Source organism: Ciconia boyciana, chromosome 3 (assembly GCF_034638445.1).
Source record: "Ciconia boyciana chromosome 3, ASM3463844v1, whole genome shotgun sequence".
NCBI classification, from domain to species: Eukaryota; Metazoa; Chordata; class Aves; order Ciconiiformes; family Ciconiidae; genus Ciconia; species Ciconia boyciana.
Genome location: NC_132936.1, coordinates 115,907,137 through 115,927,911, shown reverse-complemented (window position 1 = coordinate 115,927,911; position 20,775 = coordinate 115,907,137). Strand labels below are relative to the sequence as shown.

General features: G+C 47.5%; 1 protein-coding gene across 3 annotated transcripts in view; it reads left to right on the top strand.

Moving 5' to 3' along the window:
* Positions 1 to 20,775, top strand: part of SLC8A1 (solute carrier family 8 member A1) — a 138,145-nt gene that overhangs the window by 23,824 nt on the left and 93,546 nt on the right. For 2 of the 3 annotated variants that reach the window (XM_072857271.1, XM_072857272.1), the window contains exon 2: positions 4,988 to 6,817. In XM_072857271.1, coding sequence (XP_072713372.1) covers positions 4,988 to 6,817 — 1,830 coding nt within the window. The remainder of the gene's footprint in view (positions 1 to 4,987; positions 6,818 to 20,775) is intronic. The other variant, XM_072857273.1, reaches the window with a different exon arrangement.

Here is a 20,775-nt window from a genome sequence, read left to right as displayed (position 1 = left end):
TCACTCTCTCTTTGTGTGGCCACTCTCCTGTGAGCCCAGGCTATTTCCTTCCTTGCCCAATCCTTCTTCTGTAATGAAAGTGTCTGGGCTAGCAGTGTTTTTTCAGTACTCTGAAAAATAATGGTGCTACCAGCTTGTTGCAAATGATCATAAACCTGTGTGTGATGCAAAGGTCTAGGAAAATAAGAGGAAGGGTCTTACACTGCGTATTTCAAGGGCGAAGTGCCCAAATGGAGGTGGGACTTTTGGGAGGCTGCTGCAAAGCAAAAGCTGTGCTTTGTTAAAACGCAGAGCAGCTTTCAGGCTCACTTTGCATGCAGCAACCAGCCAGCCTGAAGGAGCATTGCTGCCAGGGAAAGGTCAGTGCAGAGTCTAAAAGGCTGTTTTCTCCCCATCTGGCAGCTCCTGAACTGGGGGGCTGGAGCACAAGCTGGCAGCAGGAGCTGTCTCCTACCAATTTGTAAAAGCTCCCATGTCCAGCAGGGAGGCAGATATCTCTGCAACCCTCCCAGCCCTGCTGTGGGCAACAACTGCCCTCCTGGTGTTTCACAACACCAAGGGTTGGAATAAAGCTTGGACCAACATCCCTTGGCTGGGAGCTGCATCTAAACTGAGCTTGCCTCAAAGGGACCATGCAGCCTCTTGCAGGCTTTCCTCCATGACTGTGCAAAACCAACTGCTAGCGCCCTGGGGGAGCTTGTCCGCAAAGGGAAGGGGCACAGCTGTTACTTCAGGAGAGCCCGAGTTGGGATCTGGCTCTCCTGGTTAGCTCCAGTTCTACCTGAAAGCTCTTAGGCAGCTGGTTCCAGGGAGCCCCAGGACAGCTCCACTCCCTTGGTGCTAAAAAGGGCTCTGGGTGCTGCCCCTGGGCATGGGGTGGTGCTTATGGGCGGGGTTGTGCTGGCCTGGGGTGGTGGTTTGCGGCTCTTCACCACATACGTATGGCCAGCACTGAGCCCGAGAGCAGCTTGCACCCCTGCCTGGTGCTGCTGTGATAAATTTGACCAGAAGGGTGTTGTGGGAGTGACGCCGAGGCCACAAGCACCACGGCAGGCAAGGTTTGCCGTGGATGCTAACGTGGCATGCTGTGAATCAGCTACCGCATTTGCTTTTATTGTTGATGGCCAGGATGGGAAATGCAATTGAGACACCTTAATGAAAAGCTAACAAAGTTGGGTTTGGAGGGAGGGCTGGCGTTCTGGTAGCCTTGCTTCTTGTTAGAGAATAATATGAATGATTTGTCTGGGAATATTCTTACCACTGCGCCTGCAGCAGTGTGCTGACCATGGGCCGAGACCCTATGCAAATGCAGAGTAAGAGGGTCTCTGGGGACCAAGCTGTTTATTTTGGATTGTACAAATAAAGAAATGCTGCTAATTTTATAGCAGCTGCTTCTCAGAGATATTTTGAATGTCAGGCTCTGATTGTGTGCATGTAACCAGCATGGTGTGGCCAAGCATTTTCTAGCCCTCCATAATTCCCGAGTCTGGTGTTAATAACACTTATTGTGAATTGGTTCAAGTAGGAAAGCTGGTGAGGGTATGTAAATCTTGCTTGATGACCACACCACAAAATGCTGGAGAAAGTCCAACATAGAGTTGGGGGATGCTACTGCAGCTCAAATAAGGGTCCTGGGACATTGCCAAAGCTGGTGGGTTTTTTTTCCAAAGCTACAGCCTTTCCCCACTCATCTGAACTCTCCAGAGTAATTCCATGTTTCTTATCTCCTGCCATCTGAGGGAAAAATGTTGTTTGTACATGGAGAGCTGGATGGGAAGGCCAGAAAGATGGATTGCTCAGATGCAAGCCTCTAGGCCTTTTTTCCTCCTGTTTAACATAAGATGGGACTTGATTTAAAAACAAAAACAAAAACAACAAACCAAAACCAACTTATATTAGAATGTTTGAAAGGGAAGAACATGGCAAATAAAGTTCAAGTGACTTATTAATCTGATTTAGTGGGTGTCTTTTTTCTGGCTGAGACTTCCAGTGCTCGCATCCTTTTAAGACTGTAGAGTTGGTCCAAAGTGTGATGGGACTCTCCTATTCTTTATGACCTAAATCAGTGACCCAAAGCATAATATTTTCTCTAGAACCATCTGTTTCCTCTTCTTGCCAAGGGGATTTCACAATGCCTGGTTGCTCTGAATAATTGTACATGTGCAAGGATATGATTTGCCACAGGGAAAGAATTAACTGAACAAGGGCAGGTGGATGCTCTTGAGTTTTCTGTTGAAACTACTACTCTTTAGATAGAGAGGGTTAAGAACCATGCAGCTGAGTAATATTTTATGCCCACACTAATTTTTTTTTAAGCCTACATATTTAAAAAAAACCAACCAAAAACTACACTTAGGAGCTATCTGGGATAAACAGAGTAGATACCAAGTCAGCCTGTGTTTTGGCAGCCCCTTTATCAAATGTCTCTGAGACTTGGTTTGGAGCAGTGTGAAACACAGGAGTACAGATGTTGGGTGACTAATTCATGCTTCGGCTGAACTTCAATGACCATGAACGCACATCTGTTTCAATTTAGCTATCTGCCAAATGGCCTGTAACAAGGTACTCTTCTTTACAATCATCATGCTTTCAATTTTTTACTTCAGATTTGTAAGCGGTGGCTACAGCCTGCATTCTGGGAAGCAGAAAGTACCCAGGGACTGTGATCAGGGGAGCAACATTCAGGGCTTCTGACTCCAGCAGTAAGAGCTTTTTGTAGCATTAGCAGGATTTCTTAACGCAAACAAGTCCTTTCTTTTAAATCTGTCTTCATATAGGAGACTTGCTTTTTGTTGTTCATCTTATCTGTTCTTATCATCCTGCTCTCTGACTTGCTTACTTCCTGCTCTGTGTATCTTTTTCTTTTCTTAATTAGAAAACTGGGAGGAGGAGGGGGGAGGCAGATCAACAGTTCCTGGTGAGGAAATGCCATTTATATAAAACTGTCTTGATAAATTCTCATATTATTCTTCCAGCCTAATAATCCTACTACAGCATCCTTAAATAAAAGTAAATGGAGGAGAGGGCTTTGATCCATCATTACAATGTCTCTTTGTGGAGTAGATCCTGTAACGTGGGTGCAGGATGGCACCCATTGCTTCCTCCAGCCAGTTCTTCACTTGCATGCGGCCCTGTCCCTGCATAATATGCCTCTGCCCTAATGAGGAGGGGTGATTTCTGTGTCATGGGGGATAAGGAGATGGGTGGTGGTGACCAGGTGCTTTTCTTCAAGGAGGCGTTGGTGTGTCCCTGTTTAGGAGGGTAAATGTTTCTCCCCAGGAACGCGTGACTGCATGTACTTTTGCAGTCAGCAATACAGCCTGTATAGCCTGCTGTGTGGCTGGAGAACCAGCCTGGTTCCCAGCTGTGCTGTGAAACAAGCCCTCTTTCAGGAGGAAGAGGGAAGGTGTGTTTAGCCATCCTGCTTGGGTCATGCTCACTATGACTGGGCCCAGGTGACAGCTGGGATGCTGTCACTGGATGCAGCCTTTAGTGTGGATGGGTTGGTCTGCGTCTCCCAGCGCATGCAGCTGTGCAGCTGTCAGACCTGGCATTGTGTTTGCTGGAGACCAGGCAGATGGCACATGGTAGAGTGAGACCTGCCAGGCATTGCAGAGGCTGCACTTCGGGAGGCGTTGACTGGATCTCCTGTTTGTGTCCCATCTCTGATATGGGCCTGGGAATACCATTCTTCTCTTAGAAGGCGAAACCTTTCATGGCTGGGCTCTTTTTTTCTTTTTCTTTCTGGGGTGTGGTTTTTTAATGAGCAAAACCAGTTCAGCCTTTTGTATTCTCCAGCAAAGTAAAGGTATTGACATACTTATTTTCCTCTCTTCATAGAAACATTTTTAAGTACTATGTGATTAAATTAACTTGGAATGGAGAAGCATAGTATGGCAAAGGCTCTCCTTGAGGAGAAAATATAGCTTTAATAACTAGGAATCTGGCTTTTATTGGCTAGTAAAATTGAGAATGTAACACGGAGCATGCTCAGGTTTTTGCACTAAGTACCTGTACTTAAAGGCATCTGTTTTGTCAGTTTATGCACTGTTAACTAACTGCAAACCTCTTTAACAGCTCCTCTACACTACTGGAAAATCCTGAGGCAGGACAAGCGCAAGTACTGCTGTCATGCCTGATGACTGTTGTTGTAAATCGAGTGAGAAAGGCCCTTGAAGGGGAAGCCATCAAAGCTGACCTAGTGGGAAAAGAGTGCAGGGACAGGTTTCCTCTCGAAGCATGCCAAGAGAGCCAGGCTTGGATGCATATGGGGCTCTTTCCAGTTTTGGGAAGGTGCAAAGTGATGCACTGTGGAAGGAATGGCTCCAAAATCATTAATTAAAGACTGCCCTTCTGGTGCACCTTATGACCAAGTTACTGTTAAGAATAAGGCTTTGCCAGGGCTTGAGCTCACTTCATGCAGATTTCTGATGTGGAATAGATGCTTGGGAGGACTGTGAGCAAGAAAAGGCTGTGAAATACGTAGTTTACAGTGATTAAAAATTGCAAGTATAAAAATATTTTTTAAAAATGATGGGAGGATAGTAGATTTCCCTGTCCTCTCCTGCTCTTACCATGAACTCCAGTGAGTGAGTGCACTGTAATTTTGAAATGGGAGACACTTCTGCCAGCTGTGAAGCAGAATGATGGGCTTTAATTAGATGAGAAACAAAAAAATGCATTTGAACAAATAGGCTTTCAGCAAAGAGAAAGAAAGTGGCCTTAAACATCATACTAGCTAAAGGGGGTAGGTGCTAGCCCACTGGTAGCGTCTGAATCCGTCCTTGTTCAGATAACTGAACTAGATAATTTGTACATGGAAAACTGCAGTAATCGTAACACAAATGGGCTCATTGGATGGGTCTTCTTGAGTAACAGGGTAACTTGATCATATGTTTGGGAAAAATGGGAAATAAACAGGGTGCAGAGGATAATCTGTTATCTCCGGTCGGCCTCACTTAATGCATCTTTCCTTTTGTCTCTGCAGGTTAAGGACGTCAGGGACCTGTTCAGTGGAAGCGGCCATGTCGCGAGCAACTCGCCCACCCACCTTCCCAGTGAGCTTCCTGAGCATTGTGCTGGTGTCACTCTTCCATGCAGATGGCATACATGCGGAGAGCCCCAGCGAATTGCCTGTGAACGACACCGAGGAGTGCACTGGCTCATATATCTGCAAAAAGGGTGTGATTTTACCAATATGGGAACCCCAAGACCCTTCATTCGGTGACAAAATCGCTCGAGCAACAGTGTATTTTGTAGCGATGGTGTACATGTTCCTGGGAGTATCTATCATAGCTGACCGCTTCATGTCCTCCATCGAAGTCATTACGTCCCAAGAGCGGGAAATAACCATCAAGAAGCCCAATGGTGAGACCAGCAAAACCACGGTGAGGATCTGGAATGAGACCGTTTCCAACCTCACACTGATGGCCTTGGGCTCGTCTGCCCCTGAGATCCTCCTGTCTGTTATTGAAGTGTGTGGCCATGGCTTCACGGCAGGGGACTTGGGGCCAAGCACAATTGTGGGGAGTGCTGCATTTAACATGTTTGTCATCATTGCGATCTGTGTTTACGTTGTTCCAGATGGAGAGATAAGGAAGATCAAGCATTTGCGAGTGTTTTTTGTTACAGCAGCCTGGAGCATCTTTGCCTACACTTGGCTTTACATTATTTTATCTGTGTCTTCTCCTGGGATTGTGGAGGTTTGGGAAGGCTTGCTCACCTTCTTCTTCTTCCCCATCTGTGTGGTGTTTGCCTGGATAGCTGACAGGAGGCTTTTATTTTACAAGTACGTCTACAAGAAATACCGAGCTGGCAAGCAGAGAGGCATGATCATTGAGCATGAGGGTGACCGGCCCACCTCCAAAGCTGATATCGAGATGGACGGAAAGGTTGCTAATTCTCATGTGGAGAACTTTTTGGATGGGACACTGGTGTTGGAGGTGGATGAGAAAGACCAGGATGATGAGGAAGCCAGAAGGGAAATGGCTCGGATCCTGAAGGAGCTGAAACAAAAGCACCCCGACAAGGAAATTGAACAGCTTATAGAGTTGGCCAACTACCAGGTCCTGAGCCAGCAGCAGAAGAGCAGGGCCTTTTACCGCATTCAGGCCACTCGGCTCATGACGGGAGCTGGCAACATCTTGAAGAGGCATGCTGCAGACCAGGCCCGCAAAGCCGTCAGCATGCATGAGGTCAACAGTGAGGTGGCAGAAAATGATCCCATCAGCAAGCTCTACTTTGAGCAGGGTACCTACCAGTGTCTGGAGAACTGTGGCACTGTCGCCCTGACCATCATTCGCCGGGGAGGCGACTTGACCAACACAGTATACGTTGACTTCCGGACAGAGGATGGGACGGCCAATGCTGGCTCTGACTATGAGTTCACTGAAGGGACAGTGGTCTTCAAGCCTGGAGAGACCCAGAAGGAAATCCGAGTTGGCATAATCGACGATGACATATTTGAGGAGGATGAGAACTTCCTGGTCCATCTCAGCAACGTCCGTGTGAGCACTGAGGCCTCAGATGAGGGCATTCTTGAGGCCAGTCGTGTCTCAACACTTGCCTGCCTAGGATCACCATCTACTGCCACCGTCACCATCTTTGACGATGACCACGCTGGCATCTTCACCTTTGAGGAGCCAGTAACGCACGTCAGTGAAAGTGTGGGGACCATGGAAGTGAAAGTGTTGCGAACCTCTGGTGCACGAGGAAATGTTATTGTGCCCTACAAAACCATTGAAGGCTCAGCCAAAGGTGGAGGAGAGGACTTTGAAGACACCTGTGGGGAGCTGGAGTTCCAGAACGATGAGATAGTGTAAGTGAAGTTTTTGTTACTTACAGACTCTGGTTCTCCTGACATTAAATGCACATGGCTCCCAGAGCTGCACTGGAGGTGTTTGGGTGCCAGTGCATTGCAGTAAGCCATGAATGGCCTTATGTGCTTTGGGAAGCCCGAAATGCTGTGTTCCTGCCTTGCTAACAGACCAGAGAGTGATGCCTGCTCAGGGGCACTCCACTCTTCCAGCAGCAGGACTGATTTGTGAACCCAGCCTCCCATACCCTACCCATGTGCTAAGCAGATCTCTATAGCCTCAGCTCTACAGTGGAGCAGAGAAAAAAAACAAGCTGGCTGTTACCACCCAGTCACAAGGACCTGTCTTGCGAAGGGCCTAAACTGAGTGTATGAATTGTGGTACCTACTTCCCCTTGCCTGTTGAGGGTCAGGTCATCCAGGACTGGGCCACAGCCTGTTCCACTGATGCTCTGTTCAGGGCTTTGGTGAAGGTCACTTCACCTCCTCCTCTTCTAAAGGCTGCAGGCCTGGATCATTGTCCAGTGCATATCCTGAAAAAGTATTGTCATGCAGAGAAGCCTCATGGTTAGGATGCAACTGCAGCCATATTTGGCTGCTTGCAAATAAAAAAGAGGCTGAAAGCTGTTGGAGGCTTCTCCTGAGTGTTGCTAGGTGGATGGTGGAAAAATTATTAGTGCTGTAGCCTTGTTTATTACATTATGTGGAGAATATAAATTAGTCCAGTAAATCATGGTAGAAAACATCTATCCTTGGGTATGTCATGAAGACATTTCCTTGCCCAGTTGGGGCTCTGGAAGGAGCAAGGGTTGGGAGTTGCATTGTTCCAGCCTCAGGCTCTTCCTACAGTGAAGTCTGTGTCTGTAGATAGATCAATCCCTGCCAACAGTAGACTCTAGCACAAAACCACTGCATAGAACTTGGAGCAGTCACTGATAAAGGGCACTACTATGTCAAGGGAGAGCTAAATGTTGGCTTGCGTGTTGCATATCACACAACTGGTCTCTTAGGAGCTGAGACAGACCCATGAGGAGTGCCAAGAGTGGGCCTTACGTTGTTTGTTACTTGTGTTACTTGTGTTTGTTACTTTGCTCCTTGTGTACAGGGAGAATGAAGCAAATGGGGGAATCATAAAACTTCATGAAGTAGGGGGAAAGAAAAAAGTGTTTTGTAGTTCTCAGGGAGGATATTAGACCAGTTGGGGTTTTGACTTCTCAGGAAAAACTGAGCAAGAACTTTCACAGCTCCGGCAATGTGGAGGCAAGAACATGCATGTTGCTCACACAAGGGTCGAGAATACATGATATGCCATTGTTCCTGGCTTCTGAATGATAACTGTAGTAGAGAGGAATGCAGTTATTTGATTTTTTTTTTTTTTTTTTTTTTTCTGGGAGAAGCAGAGAGTTGTCTGCAGAGATGCAATGAACTAGGCTATAAAGATATCCCCCGAAGGCTCTTTACTTTTTAATCAGGTCACTCAGCACTAGCAAAACTGGGCTACTGGCAGGAAAACTTGGATGCTTGGTCTCAGTTCCCCTGGCATGTGACATGTTTACATGGTAGGCCAAACGCATGGCCGCAGGCTCTGCGACTCTGCTCAGAGGGGCTTGGGTTTCCCCCTTGTCTTGGATCCATTACTCTGGCCAGGATCTCTGTGCTGTCCTTCATCAAAGACACGTAGTGTCACTTCTGTCTGTGCTGCCTATTGGTGCTCAGTCTGTGATGTGGGGTTTTGCAGTGGGACAGCAGTGCCTTCTCCCCGCTGTTGTGCCGGGGCCCGCTGTGCTGTGCCTACTGTCTCTGCTGGTGGCCTTTCCTCCACTAAGCTGTTCACTGCTGACTTTTGCCAACAGCCCAGTAACCAAGGGGTGTGCTGGAAACGGGCTGACCACATCCTATTGGAGCTGCTGCCTGGCCTCCCAGGGCATGCTGGTGTGCCCTCATCACGGCAGCAAGCTTCCTCCTTTCTTTTCTTACTGGCTGTCAGCACGTGCACAGCAAACAAGAAATGGAGGAAAACAGCTTTCTTAGAAACCCGAGTGTGTTTTTTCTGTGCAGATCAGGGTATTGCCATCATACCTCTTTTGCCTTTAAACTACCTCTCTCTGGAATCGTGGGGAGGGAGGGTACATAGGAAGCATCACTTCAGGAGTTTGCAGCCTGGTGCAGATGAGGGCTTGGGGAATGGGGTGGGAGGAGGTGGTGACTGAAGGACCATACGTTGACCAACGGGCTTGCTCCATTCAGGTGGGAGAGGACATGCACATACCTTATTTTTCTGGGAAAAGGATGAAGCTGATTATACAAATTGCAATCTATTCATGTGCCTGAAACGCAGTAGGTATTCATCTAAAACTTAGCTGCTACAGTCCATGTTCAGGTGTTGGATGGTACAATCTGACTTGCAGAAGATTTCCTGCAGGTCCATATTTGCCTGGGCACAAGTTTAGGACAGCCCTGCAGCACAAAGGCGATGTGGTCCTGAAGCTGAGGTGCTGCTTACCGGGATCCTCCCTTGGAAGAATTTGCTTTAATGGGAAGAAAGAAGATGTGCTAGCACAATATGTGGATTATAGAGCTAAAGCCCGTTTCCTATGTCATTGCTTGTTAGTGCTGTGCTTCAGCTAAATCACAGCTATGTAGAATGGTGCAATTCCCCAGCACATTTGATTCAATAAAGTTCTAAAACTTCAGGTATTCCCATGCTCTGGTGGCCAAGAGATGGCTTTGCTGCCCTTTCTAAGGTCTGTAGTGCCTCTTCAGCTCTGCCATTCTAGGCTGTATCAATCAGCTTGATAAAATCATGTAAGATGTGTTTTTCTGGGGCACTAAAAACAAAGGGCAGTGCAGGGGCACACAAGGATGAAAGAAAACTGGGTACAAGCCTCTATTATTAGAGGGATGGCTTGCTGGTAAGTCCCAGTAAGATTAGAAAGCACTGGGAGGACCCTGATCTTCTGGAGACCTTCCTCTGGTTCCCAAAAGGCCCAATTAGGTAACATGTTGTTTGTTTGCAGCGTTCAGAGAGACTTTCCCATTTTGCAATCTGTTGATGTCCCCTTTCCCAGAGCACACAAAATAGCTGTGTAACTGCTGAAGCCATGCCACTCCTGTGCATTTAAACAAAGATCTTATTCTGCTGCTATCAAGAAAGATGTATAATGGAGAAGATGTTGGTCCTCCTATGGAACATTTTATCCCAGCACTGCCTGGTAGCCTCTTGGAGTGATGCTTTTCTGCTCCTTGATCCTGAAGCACAGCTTGTGTGTTCAATGGGTGCATGCCGGCAAGTGAAAGAAACAGCATTTAAATGTGTTTTGCAAAGGCGTTAGCTGGGTTTGGACGACAGATTGTTCCAAGCTCTGTGGGAAAGCTAAAGATGTCTGACTTGGGTCTCAGCAAGGTCAGTCTCTGTGAAGCTGCATGGGTACCTGGGGCTCTGAGATATAGGTGTAGGACAGTGTGCTATGATTTAAAGTGTAAGAAAGCCTTCCCTCTGGGGCCATCCTCGACAAGGTGACTCCAGCCTTGTCTGCTATCATCTCCATTAATGATTAAAGCTTTCTTGATGAGAACATGGAGAAGATGCGTAGTTGCAGGCCACCCATCTACCACAGCTATTGTGATCATAGAAGAGGTCACTGTTTCATCTAGCCAGTGTATTTTTATCTCCTGACTGAATGCCAAATAATTCAAAAGAAGTTCAGCCTCCTATCTTAGAGGAGGAAGCAATCCTTCCCCCAGCTGATGGGATCTCCTCTCCTTGCTGTGTCGAAACATCAGGAGGGGCACCTCTTCATATATCTGCAAAGCTATATGAAAACTGTGTCTTCTTTCATGTTCAAAAAATAGTAGTTTTTCTAGAGATAACATTGCAACTAGCTATCTATTACAATCTACATTCCAGATGTCTGCACCCACACGCCCCAAAAGAAAAGTTTATACTGCATTAATAAGTCAGTGAGGAAGGTGGCACACACAATCATATGGATAACCGATTAAACTGGTATTTCACCTATGCAGTTACACCTGTAAATGCATGGAGAATCTTATGTCAATAGATCTTGCTGTTCATAATATATAGTTTAGCTGTTTTTATAAAAGGTGTCTGCTGCAAGTTTAGGAAGTGACACTCCTGGCCCATTGAATTTGACTTGTCCAAGCCAGCTTTGGCATTTCTCAGGAAGCATAAATCTAGGAGCCAAATGCTAACGGTGACACAAACATCAGCTAAATCCTCTGACTTTTTAGGGAAAGTGTTCTGAGAGACCACATAGCCTCCCTCCCAAGAGCCCTTTAAAAATGTCAATGGCAATAAATATAGATTGGGGGGGGGGACAACACACCAAGTGGTACTGCTTTTTTAAGGTCCTCTTTTCTTTTCCAAAAGAAGTTGGGTGAGGTATTTCTAAAGAAACAGCAAAAATAAAATCCTGAGTCAGCCCTGGGACCTCTCTAGCTCATTTTTGCATCTGCAGCCTGCAGCTTCAGAGGAAAAAATGAAACCTCCAGGCATGGTCAGCCTTGCAGTAGGATGCAGTCAAAGAGCAGAGAGTCTTCTGATGTAGCAGAGAGACCACTGTAAACTGGGCTGAAGGTGAAGCAAACAAACATTTCTCTTTTCACATTTCATCATTGAACACATTATCTCTCTCTTTGTCTGTCCCACTTTGTGTGGGTCAGTGTGCATCCCCTCCCTCGCAAGCCCTGGCTCATGTCTGAAGGCACAGTGTGTGATATCAAAACAGACCAAACAAAGATTAATCTCTTACTCAGCCTGCTTCCAGCACCCAGCTTGGGTTTTAGAGCATGTTTTCTCCTCACCACTGGCAGTCTCGCCTGGCCCAGTGGGACTTGCAGGCAGTTCAAATACAGCCACGAGGATCTAGGTCTTGGGTCCTTGGCAGGAGCACCCAGTGCCCTGGGTCCATCTTATGGGAGGTGGCCCTGGCCATGGCCCACAGCAGGGAGCTGAGCACGTGTGTCGCACCAGGCTGGGGCATGGCACGGGGGCCTGTTCCTCTTTCCAGGGGAGATCTGGGGAGAAGATGTTCCCTGGGGCTGAAATGTATCATTGCTTTGGGTCCTGAAGGCCAAAAGCTGGTTGTCCCCCCTTCAGGGGGGAAGATACAGCTATAACAGGGTGAGCTGTCTTTTATTCTTCTCCTCTTTGTTCACACAATGTTTAGTCTTTCCTGAACGCTCCTAAAATGTTAGCCTTAATATCTCCCAGCCATGTGCATCTCTCTTAAACTGCTGTGCTCTTGTCTCAGTTGCACTGGACAACCCTTGCATTTCTGTTAGGAGACAGCAAGGAAATAAGGCCACGTGGTGTTCACAGACCTTCCCCTTTCTCCTGCACCCAAGTGCCTGCAGGTGCTTGCTGTTGTCCTATACCCACAGACTGGGCACCAAGTGACACAGACATGGTGCGTACTGAAAAACTCATTTCCAAGTGCCATGTCAGGTCTCAAGCCAGCAAAGTGCATACTTGCAACTGTGTCTCTAATTGTCTTATGGCCTGATCTGGTCCTCTCCTCCCCAGAGTAAGGCCAGTGGGTGTGCTCCTGTGGCATGTCATCATGGTGTTGTGGGACAAGTCCTGCCCATAGCTTGCTTGGAGAGGGTGAGTATGGGACGCAGTCTGTGCCATTTGCCCAAAAAAGTAATGAAATCTAGGAACTTGATTTGATGATGTCCCCTGTGGAGGGGATTAGGCAGCGAAGTTGTGTTATTGGATGAAGCAAGTTGTGCCAGCACACCACCCCGGGGAATGGGGGTGAGAAGGGTGAGGACAAGAGTGGTTAGGTCTCGCTGAAGAATTGACACAGTTTTTGTCCTTGAAAAAACAATGTTTCCTTATTTGTAATGAGCTGTTGTTGGCAATTTACTGCTGCCAGCTGCATCTCTGTGGTTGATTAAGGGAGCTTGGATCTTAAATATGTAATAACTCTCTGAAAGCCATTGAGAGGCAGTTATTAGCTTCATCAGGGCCTGTGTACACATCCGCTGTGCTCCTTTATGAAAAGGCTACCTATTAAATACATTGTAGTAATTTATAAAACACAGTATCTAGGCTTGTTTTAAGAAATTAAAGCAGCAACCCTAGCGAAGCTTGTTGGCATGGGAAAGAGTTATCTTGGAATGAAGCACTGCTCTGCAGCTCCTTGCTGGGGAGACAAGAGTGGGGGATGGGAGAAGCCCTGTCCCCCTTTGCAGACTCTTTTCTTTCCCTGGTATGTGCTTGAGCACTGCTGGCAGCAGCATTAGCACCAGCTGCGATATGCAGGTCTTGTCAACAGAGCAGGGATCCGTCCTCTGCCTCCTGTGCGCATGGGATCCTTTACTGTGGCAAATCCTTGAGCAGGGAGAGGTAAATAGTTGGTACACAAGACCCCAGTGCAAGCGCTGAGTTCAAGCTGTGCATCTGCCTTAGGAATAGGCTTCTTTCACCTGACACTTTGCCCCCAGGTTTGACCTCGGTGGATGGCATTCAGTAGTTTTGTTCCAGCAGCAGGGCTGCATTTGTGGGCTTAAAACAAGAGCGACAGAACAAAAAAGCAGACAGCTGACCACAGCCGGCATCCAAGCATCTGTGCAGATGGGCAGAGAAACATCTGCTGTCATCCAAAGCCAAACAGAGAGGAGAAGCTAGACCTGGCAGACAACTGGCTGAGTCAGAAACAGACCCTCCCCGGGGGGAGAGACTGAGCCCAGAGGCATCATCCTGCATGCTGCAGGCTGATGGAGTGATATCGGACGGCTCTCTGCCGGCAGGGGGATGTGATGTCGCTCTGCCCTTGGCAGGCAGGCATGCCAGAGGTGATGCACAGTCTTCCATGTTTGGGTCTGCCTTGTATGTGTCCCTGCTGGCTTTGCTCACACCAGGGACAAAATTGCATGTTCACTAGCAAGGATATGCACATCACTGCTGTGCAAGGGGAAAGACACCTGTGCTATCCCTTGTCTCTGCTCCTTCCCCTGTTCTCCAGCACCATGGATAACTGTTAGCTTAACCTTCACAGACTGGTCTTGCTGAACCACCTGTATTTCTACAATACTCTCAGATGAGGAGCTTTGACAAAAGTTAGTCTTTCACAGCCACAGTGTTTGTGATGGCTGGGTGCATGGCCTAGCTGCACTGGTATTAGTGGGTATGTTCTCTGCTTTGCAATCTTGGGCATGGTTGGAGTTAAGGTCAGCCCTCTCCAAGTCATAAATGCCATTTAGCCTGAGGACATCTTGGGAGATATCAAAAACTGTACTAATAATGTTTCTGACACTGACATTGGAGGCATTGTGCTGGTTTCCAAGAATGGCAATGCTGGATCTTGGGTAACAACAATTAATAACGGCATTCTCTGTTTTAAAAATATCTTAGTGTAAGAGAGAAAGTATTCCCACTGCTGTGCAAGTAAGAGGGTGACCAGCATGTGCCTCCTCCATCCAGTCCCTATATGGTTCCATTTCCATAGTGTCTAGACTCCTTCGTACACAATCAAAGTAACAATAAAATGTGTCTGCCAATGAGAAACAAAGCAATAACGAAGAACGAGGGCATAGACTGGTTCCCCATGAACTGGGTGCTAGAAGGAGAAAGATGGAGCTGATGGCATATGCCTCCTCCATCAAAGCAAAGTCCTTTCCAGGGGAAGGTCCTCTGAGTGCAGATGCTCTCAGATGGCTGAGGACAGGGATGGAGATGGGCTGAGTGGAGTCCAGTGCAGAGATACTGCCTTTGGGTTTTTTCTAAAGGTGGTTTAAATTTTATGGCATTGTTGTCAGGAAGCTTATTTGCTCTTTGGGGTGCTTGAGTGATTCCTCTGGTTATTTGCTCCTGTTACAACATTGGTGTGCAGTAGTCACACACTGTGCTATTTTAGGGTCATGCAATGTGGCTCTAAATTAACCACAGGCCCAGTACGCCCTGAGGAGAGCCTTGTCTCAAAGGCCAGATGCCCTGTCACCAGGTGACAAAGCTGTTGTCTTGCTGGCTGGGGTGTAAGAAGGACATAAAGTTTCTTGCTGGGTCCAGAACAAAACAAAAAAAAGGACTGATTTGTTCTGAGTTCTTTTCCAAAGTCTGTTGCTTGCTTCCAGGAGAACAGAATAGTTATACGTTGGGCCTTTGCAAACAATTCGGAGTAGAAATATATCCATCTGTTAAAGCCCTCATCAGCCCTTCAAATTGCCCATGCAGCCTCTCAGCTTTACAGTGCTAATGGCTCAGCTCCTCAGCCTGTGCAGGCATTTCCCCCGCCTGCCCCTTCTCCCTGGTGCTCACCTGCCCATGTCTGTGCCACTCATGTGGCCTTGGCTCTGCCGTCCTCTGACCCAAGACCTTAGCCGGGGAGCCTGAGTGCTCCTCTCGTCAGCGTGGTGACAGATGACTTATCCTGGCATGCCTTTAGATATGGGCAAGAAACATGCCTGTCTGGAGACTGCAGACATTGTGGTCTGAGGAGCTGTGAGTCCTCGGCCGCATCCCTCCTTCCCCTCTCGGCAATGCAATTCTGCAGCCCAGGCTCTGCTGTCCTAATACTGCACAGCTCTCGCATGAATACACAGCCCTGTCACAACACATGAGGCAGAAAAAAAGTCTGCTCTGCAGGGACTCTGGAATAAATAGAGCTGCGATGAGCAGGGGAGAGACGCACTGGTTTCATTGAGAACGGGAGGCTGGATCTGAGACGAAACCTGTTGCTTTGGCTCAAGCAAGTGGGGAGCAGGTTTTACCTGGCACCAGAGTCTGCACAGGGCTTTGTATTTGCTTAGTTCAGTAGATTTGCATTCACACTTTAGGTTTGGTTATTGAAATTTATGTTCTTCCTTAGTGAGTGGATATGTGATGGAACCTAGGGGGATACAATATGACTCCTACATAGGGTAAAAATAATATAAACAAAGTCAGTATTAATGCCCCAGGCACAAATGATCCTACCACAGGGGAAAGGGAGGGAAGTGTAACTGGAAATTTACCTGACTCACAAGCTCTCCAGTGACCTGGAACTCAGAAAGAATCATACAAAAACCTGAAAATGGGTCAGTTCAGTAGGGAGGATTGTAACAGAGCAGCATGGGAGTGTTGGGTCAGAGTCAGGCCGAGTGTGAACTGGACGAGAATTAGAGGGGAAGGAGATATCCTGTCCATGCCTTAGCAGTGCAGAGGGAGAAGGGGAAGGGAGCTGAACAACAGATTCCACCAAGAAGCAGGTCCCTCTGGACATCTGTGTTCATGAGGCCTGCAGGTGTAGGACAGAGATGATGTAACCTACCTGTCCTCAAACCCAGCGAGCATACTGAAATCTAGCCTTGTGTTGTTAGGGGAGTGCCTGAGGGGCTCCTAGAGGTGCTAGCAGTCTCCCTGGAAGGTTTCCTGGGCAATAGGTGACATCTGCAAGCGAGCTCAAGAGCTGCCTTCAAAAGCAGCTCAGCCAGATTGGGTCTGCTTCTGTACTTAAAAGAGCCTAGACTAAATAAACATGTTATTTGTAAGTACCTCTAAGGTAACAAGGAGATTAATAATAGCCAGCATATATTTGTCAAGAACAAATCTTATCAAGCCAACCTAATTTCCTTTTATGCCAGCCTTTTGGGTAAGGGAGAAGCAGTGGTTGTCATATCATTCAGCTTCAGAAGGGCTTTTAATGTTGCCTTGTTTGGTGCTGTCGTAAGGTAGCACTGGCTAAATGGGCCACTGGGGTGATGCGGTCAAACCTGTTGAAAGAGAAATGTGACACTGAATGGGGGTGAAAAGGTGTTCAGCAGGTGCTTGTCCTGAACTGGAACTTGTTGGGCAGGGAAAAGAGAAGTTTGGTGTTTAAACTTGCAGATAGAAAGAGTGGAGAGGCTGGAAGGATTATCGAAGGTAAGATGGGGATTTACAGAGATGGCTGGGAAACAGCCTGAGCAGAAGCAAGACACTGTGTAGTGCTTGTGCGAGAATAGTCATAAGCACAAATTCAAGTGGGAGGGGACTGAGTCATGGATTGCCATTGTGACCTGGCAGCCAAGTCTGAGCTCACAATGTCATGCTCTTGCAATGAATGAGAGAGATGTCATCCTGAAGATATTCACGAGTGCAGCCATCCTTATGCTGTCTCTGCCCAGCTGTGCCCACCTGTGTCCAGCTCTGGGCACTCGACTCCAGAAGAAGTTGGGAAGAGTGCAACAGAAAGCACAGAAAATGACTGGTGGTCTGAGAAACATGACCCAAGGTGAGAGACTGTGAGAACTGGGGCTGTTTAATTTAGAAAGACACAGGCATAGGGAAGGTTTAAGCCTCGAGCTATGTAAAGGGCAATAAGACATTCTCTGTGTTTGCAGGGTCTTGAGGAAGCAACAGAGGCAACTCAGATTACACAGGAGCGAAAATTTCCTCCTAGTGCAGATGGGCCCACTCAGGAGTAGCTTGGGGGAGTGGGTAACCTCTGTCAACAGCAGAGGACAGCTTAGAGACACTGTTCAAAAATTTACTGAAGATATCAGATGTATTGTCTCTTTTAGGACAGGACTGGGTAGATGAGGTCTTGGGAACTCTTCCTCTCCTGTTGTTACGCGCTAGCCAGGCAAAAGTGTTCATCTTGTGAGTTGCACTTCAGTCAGGTGGCCTCTGTCCTGCACGGTCTTCTGCCGCAAATGTGTGATGGGGTAACATACAAAGCAACCTACAGATGGAGCAGAAAGACCAAAAGCATGCATACACATGCAACCTTCAGAGCTTCCCTGTGGCCACCCAATCTAGGCTCTTTGCTCACAGCGGGTATCTGGGACAGGGCCGGTTCTCGCCTGCCTCTGTCTCCTTTGCTAATAATTAGATGCAATCCAAGCTTCCCTGAAGGAGAGCCCTGTCCCCATGGGGGAAGAAGCAAGGCTGCACAGATTAAGAAGGCTAATTAAGAGGGGAAGAAAGCATTGGTACTGAAGCCCCAACAGTAAACTTTGAAATCTAGATAAGGGAGCAGTATTTAATTATATACAATTAAAACACCACATCTCAGCCCCCTGAGAACTGGCAGTTTTGGAAAGCCCTCACAAAGGTGCTAATGAACAGATCTGAAGGCAGTAGTGGGCTAGGGGCTGTGCTTATTAAACTTCACCTGGGAAACACATCTGAAGAGGAGAGCTAGGAAAATTCCCTTGGACCACCAGCTCCTTATTACTGTGTGGTGTCATCCCTCTCCCAGAGCAGGTAATGGGAACCCACAGCTCTGGTACTGAAAGGGAGATTGCTCTGCTTTTCCTTGTAGCTGGGCACAGACCATTGCAGATACCCATGCAAGGAGAGGCTATCCTGAAAATGTAGGGGAAATTGGAGAGGGTTGTAAATACTTGGCCTGAGGAAGAGAAACAGTCTTTGTGCCCTTCTCTCCCAATGCACAGGAGACAAAGGTCCTGCCCCTGTGCCTGCCAGCCAGGGGCTTCCTGGTATCTCCAGAGAGCACCATGCTGATGTTCCCCTTAGCTTCACAATCCTGCAAAGTTATCTTAGGTTATTTTCCCACAAGTTTGCTCTAGCCACTGAAGCAGTTACTTCCCCTCCCTGCTCCTTTGCCACAGCACATATATAGCCCCTGACTTCTGATCCTTTAGCCTGCCCTCTCCAGCCAGGAGGGCAGTCTGATTTCCCTGTAAAGTGCCTGCCTTGTCTTCAAACATTCACTGTTGCACTCTGTGCCAGCGGAGCCAGCAAGCTTTGTGGATTGCAGCAGTAGCTTTTATCCCATAGCTGCTTCTGGGTGTTAATGTAGTAAAACCATGATGAGGGAAAGCTTGGATTCATATTATCTGGCAGAGTAGAACTGCAGAACCAGCCGGAAGTTTTCCAGAATTCCTCTTCCTCAGCAACTTCAAACCCTTAAGGAAGGCTTTAGTTCAGCCTTGGGTGCCAAAGCAGGCAGTGCCTGCTTTAATTTGTAAATATAAAGTGCTAGAGGGCTTCTACCTCCTGAAGGCAGTAACTGTGAAAAGTGCAAGCAAAAGGCTAGAACTCCTTTTCCTGCATCTTTGTCTCCTGGTATTCCTCTTTTGCGTGGTCTTTGCCCCCATTTTATTCTAGGTCCATGCACAGAAGCCATGAATGGTATCTGTGATGTTGTCACAAACAGCTTCCCTGGTGATTCGGCTGCTTAAAACATTACGAGACCTGAAAGTGATGCCAGTGCCATTGAGGTTCATTTTATTTGCCTGAGCCTTTCTGGTAATGTTTTCCTCTGCCATGCCAAGAGCTAAAGCCTCAGGGGATTCTTCACTCATTGTGTTTTAGGTGAAAATTAAATTTCTTGTTGAATCCCAGAGCTCCAAGAGTTGGGGTTTTAAGAAAAATGCTGACTAGCATCTAGAGTGCCCTGTCTGGCCCTTGGTGTGCCAGGGGAGAATTTGCTGTGCTTTGGGGGGAGAGTTGCTCTCTATTGTCAACGCTGCAGAGCTGGAAGGGAAGGTGGGAGGCTTAAGTTGTTTCTCAATTCAAGTCTTCCTAGACCAAGTATGAATGAGCATGTTGGTCTCTTGCAAATATACAAACAGATTTCTACAAAGCACTTGCTAATGAACCAAAACAGCAGTTTGTCCTTTCAGTGGTTTGTGGGGAGTCAGTAAAAGACTCAACCTGGGGAGCTCATTACACTGCTGAAGTAGTGCATTTTTAGTGGAGATGCTGGGAAGCTGTTAGCTTCTGGCTGTGATGCAGGGCGAGAGGCTTGACAGCGCTGGGAGGAAACCTATGAGAGGAGACATCTATTGCCGCTATGGCCATGAGCACGGGGCTGGCTTGCAGTGGGGGCAAGGCAGCCAGGCCGTGCAGGTGGGGCACGAGAGGCACTGATTTCCACCCCCAGTCACTGTAATCTCATGGCCAGGCTATAGGCACACTGACCACAGGCACAGACCACAGGCACACCTGTGGTCTCAGGTCTCAGGTACGAAGTGGAGAAGAGGAGAGCAGAGTCCAGCCCCAGTGAGAAGGAAGAGCTACAGCAGCCTACTTGGTTGGACACTTAGCCATGCGCATGGTATAAAACAGTGACCTTATGGAAAATACAGTCAGACTCTGACGGCTTAAAAAACAGGCACTTAATCCTATACATCAAAGGGAGCGTGGCACTGCTCAGTCACTGCTTTTCTTCATGGGCACAGCGCGTTTGTCGCCTTCAGCTATTGCACAGCTCAGCTACAAAGCTAATTTGCACCACTGCCCTTCCCTCTTGGTGTGAGTAGAGGGACTTACTCAGGCAGCAACTGTAGCCATATCCAAAAGGGATGCATATACCTCAAGGTGCCCATATACCTAAGAGTTGCATATGCCTATGCCTCAGCAATCAGAGTAGGTGAAAGACCAACCAGGGAAGTGCATGTATGGGGATGAGGCGGGATAAGGTAAAAAAGAGGTGAATGCATGATCACAATTGGAAAAGGAGGGGTGGAAGGAAAAATGAAAGAGGGGCCAAAATCACAATGGTTCATATGAGTGCTTCCTCTCAGCTGCTGGTGAGCACTTCCAGAGCTGCAGCGTGCTCAGGGTCCTGTTCAGATGCCCCTAGTCCCATCAAAGCTTAGAGCGAGGTTGGGCTGCTAAAGTTTGCAACAGCTAGTTGCAATAAACTGTTTGGCTCTTGCTACAAAATGAGTTTGACATCCATGTCTTAAATGCGTTGAGCTGACATTGCACAAGTTTCAGCTTCAGTGTGCTTGCAGGGAGAGCCCTGGCTTGGCACTAGGCAGCAAAGGTAAAAGCAATGAGGAAAAGAGAATTCTTCTAGCCTTGCCAAGAAAAATCACTGTGCATGGGAAAGGGAGAACTAAATTGATCTGAATTTTCCTGCTATTGGTCAGCATTTTGGTGCCAAGGTAGTCACACTCTGTGTGGATGGGTACATGCATGTGAAAGAGGGAAAGAAAAAAGGTAACATGAAGAGCTCCATGTTTAATATTGTGTTAATCCCTTCCCTCCCAGCTAGAGCAGA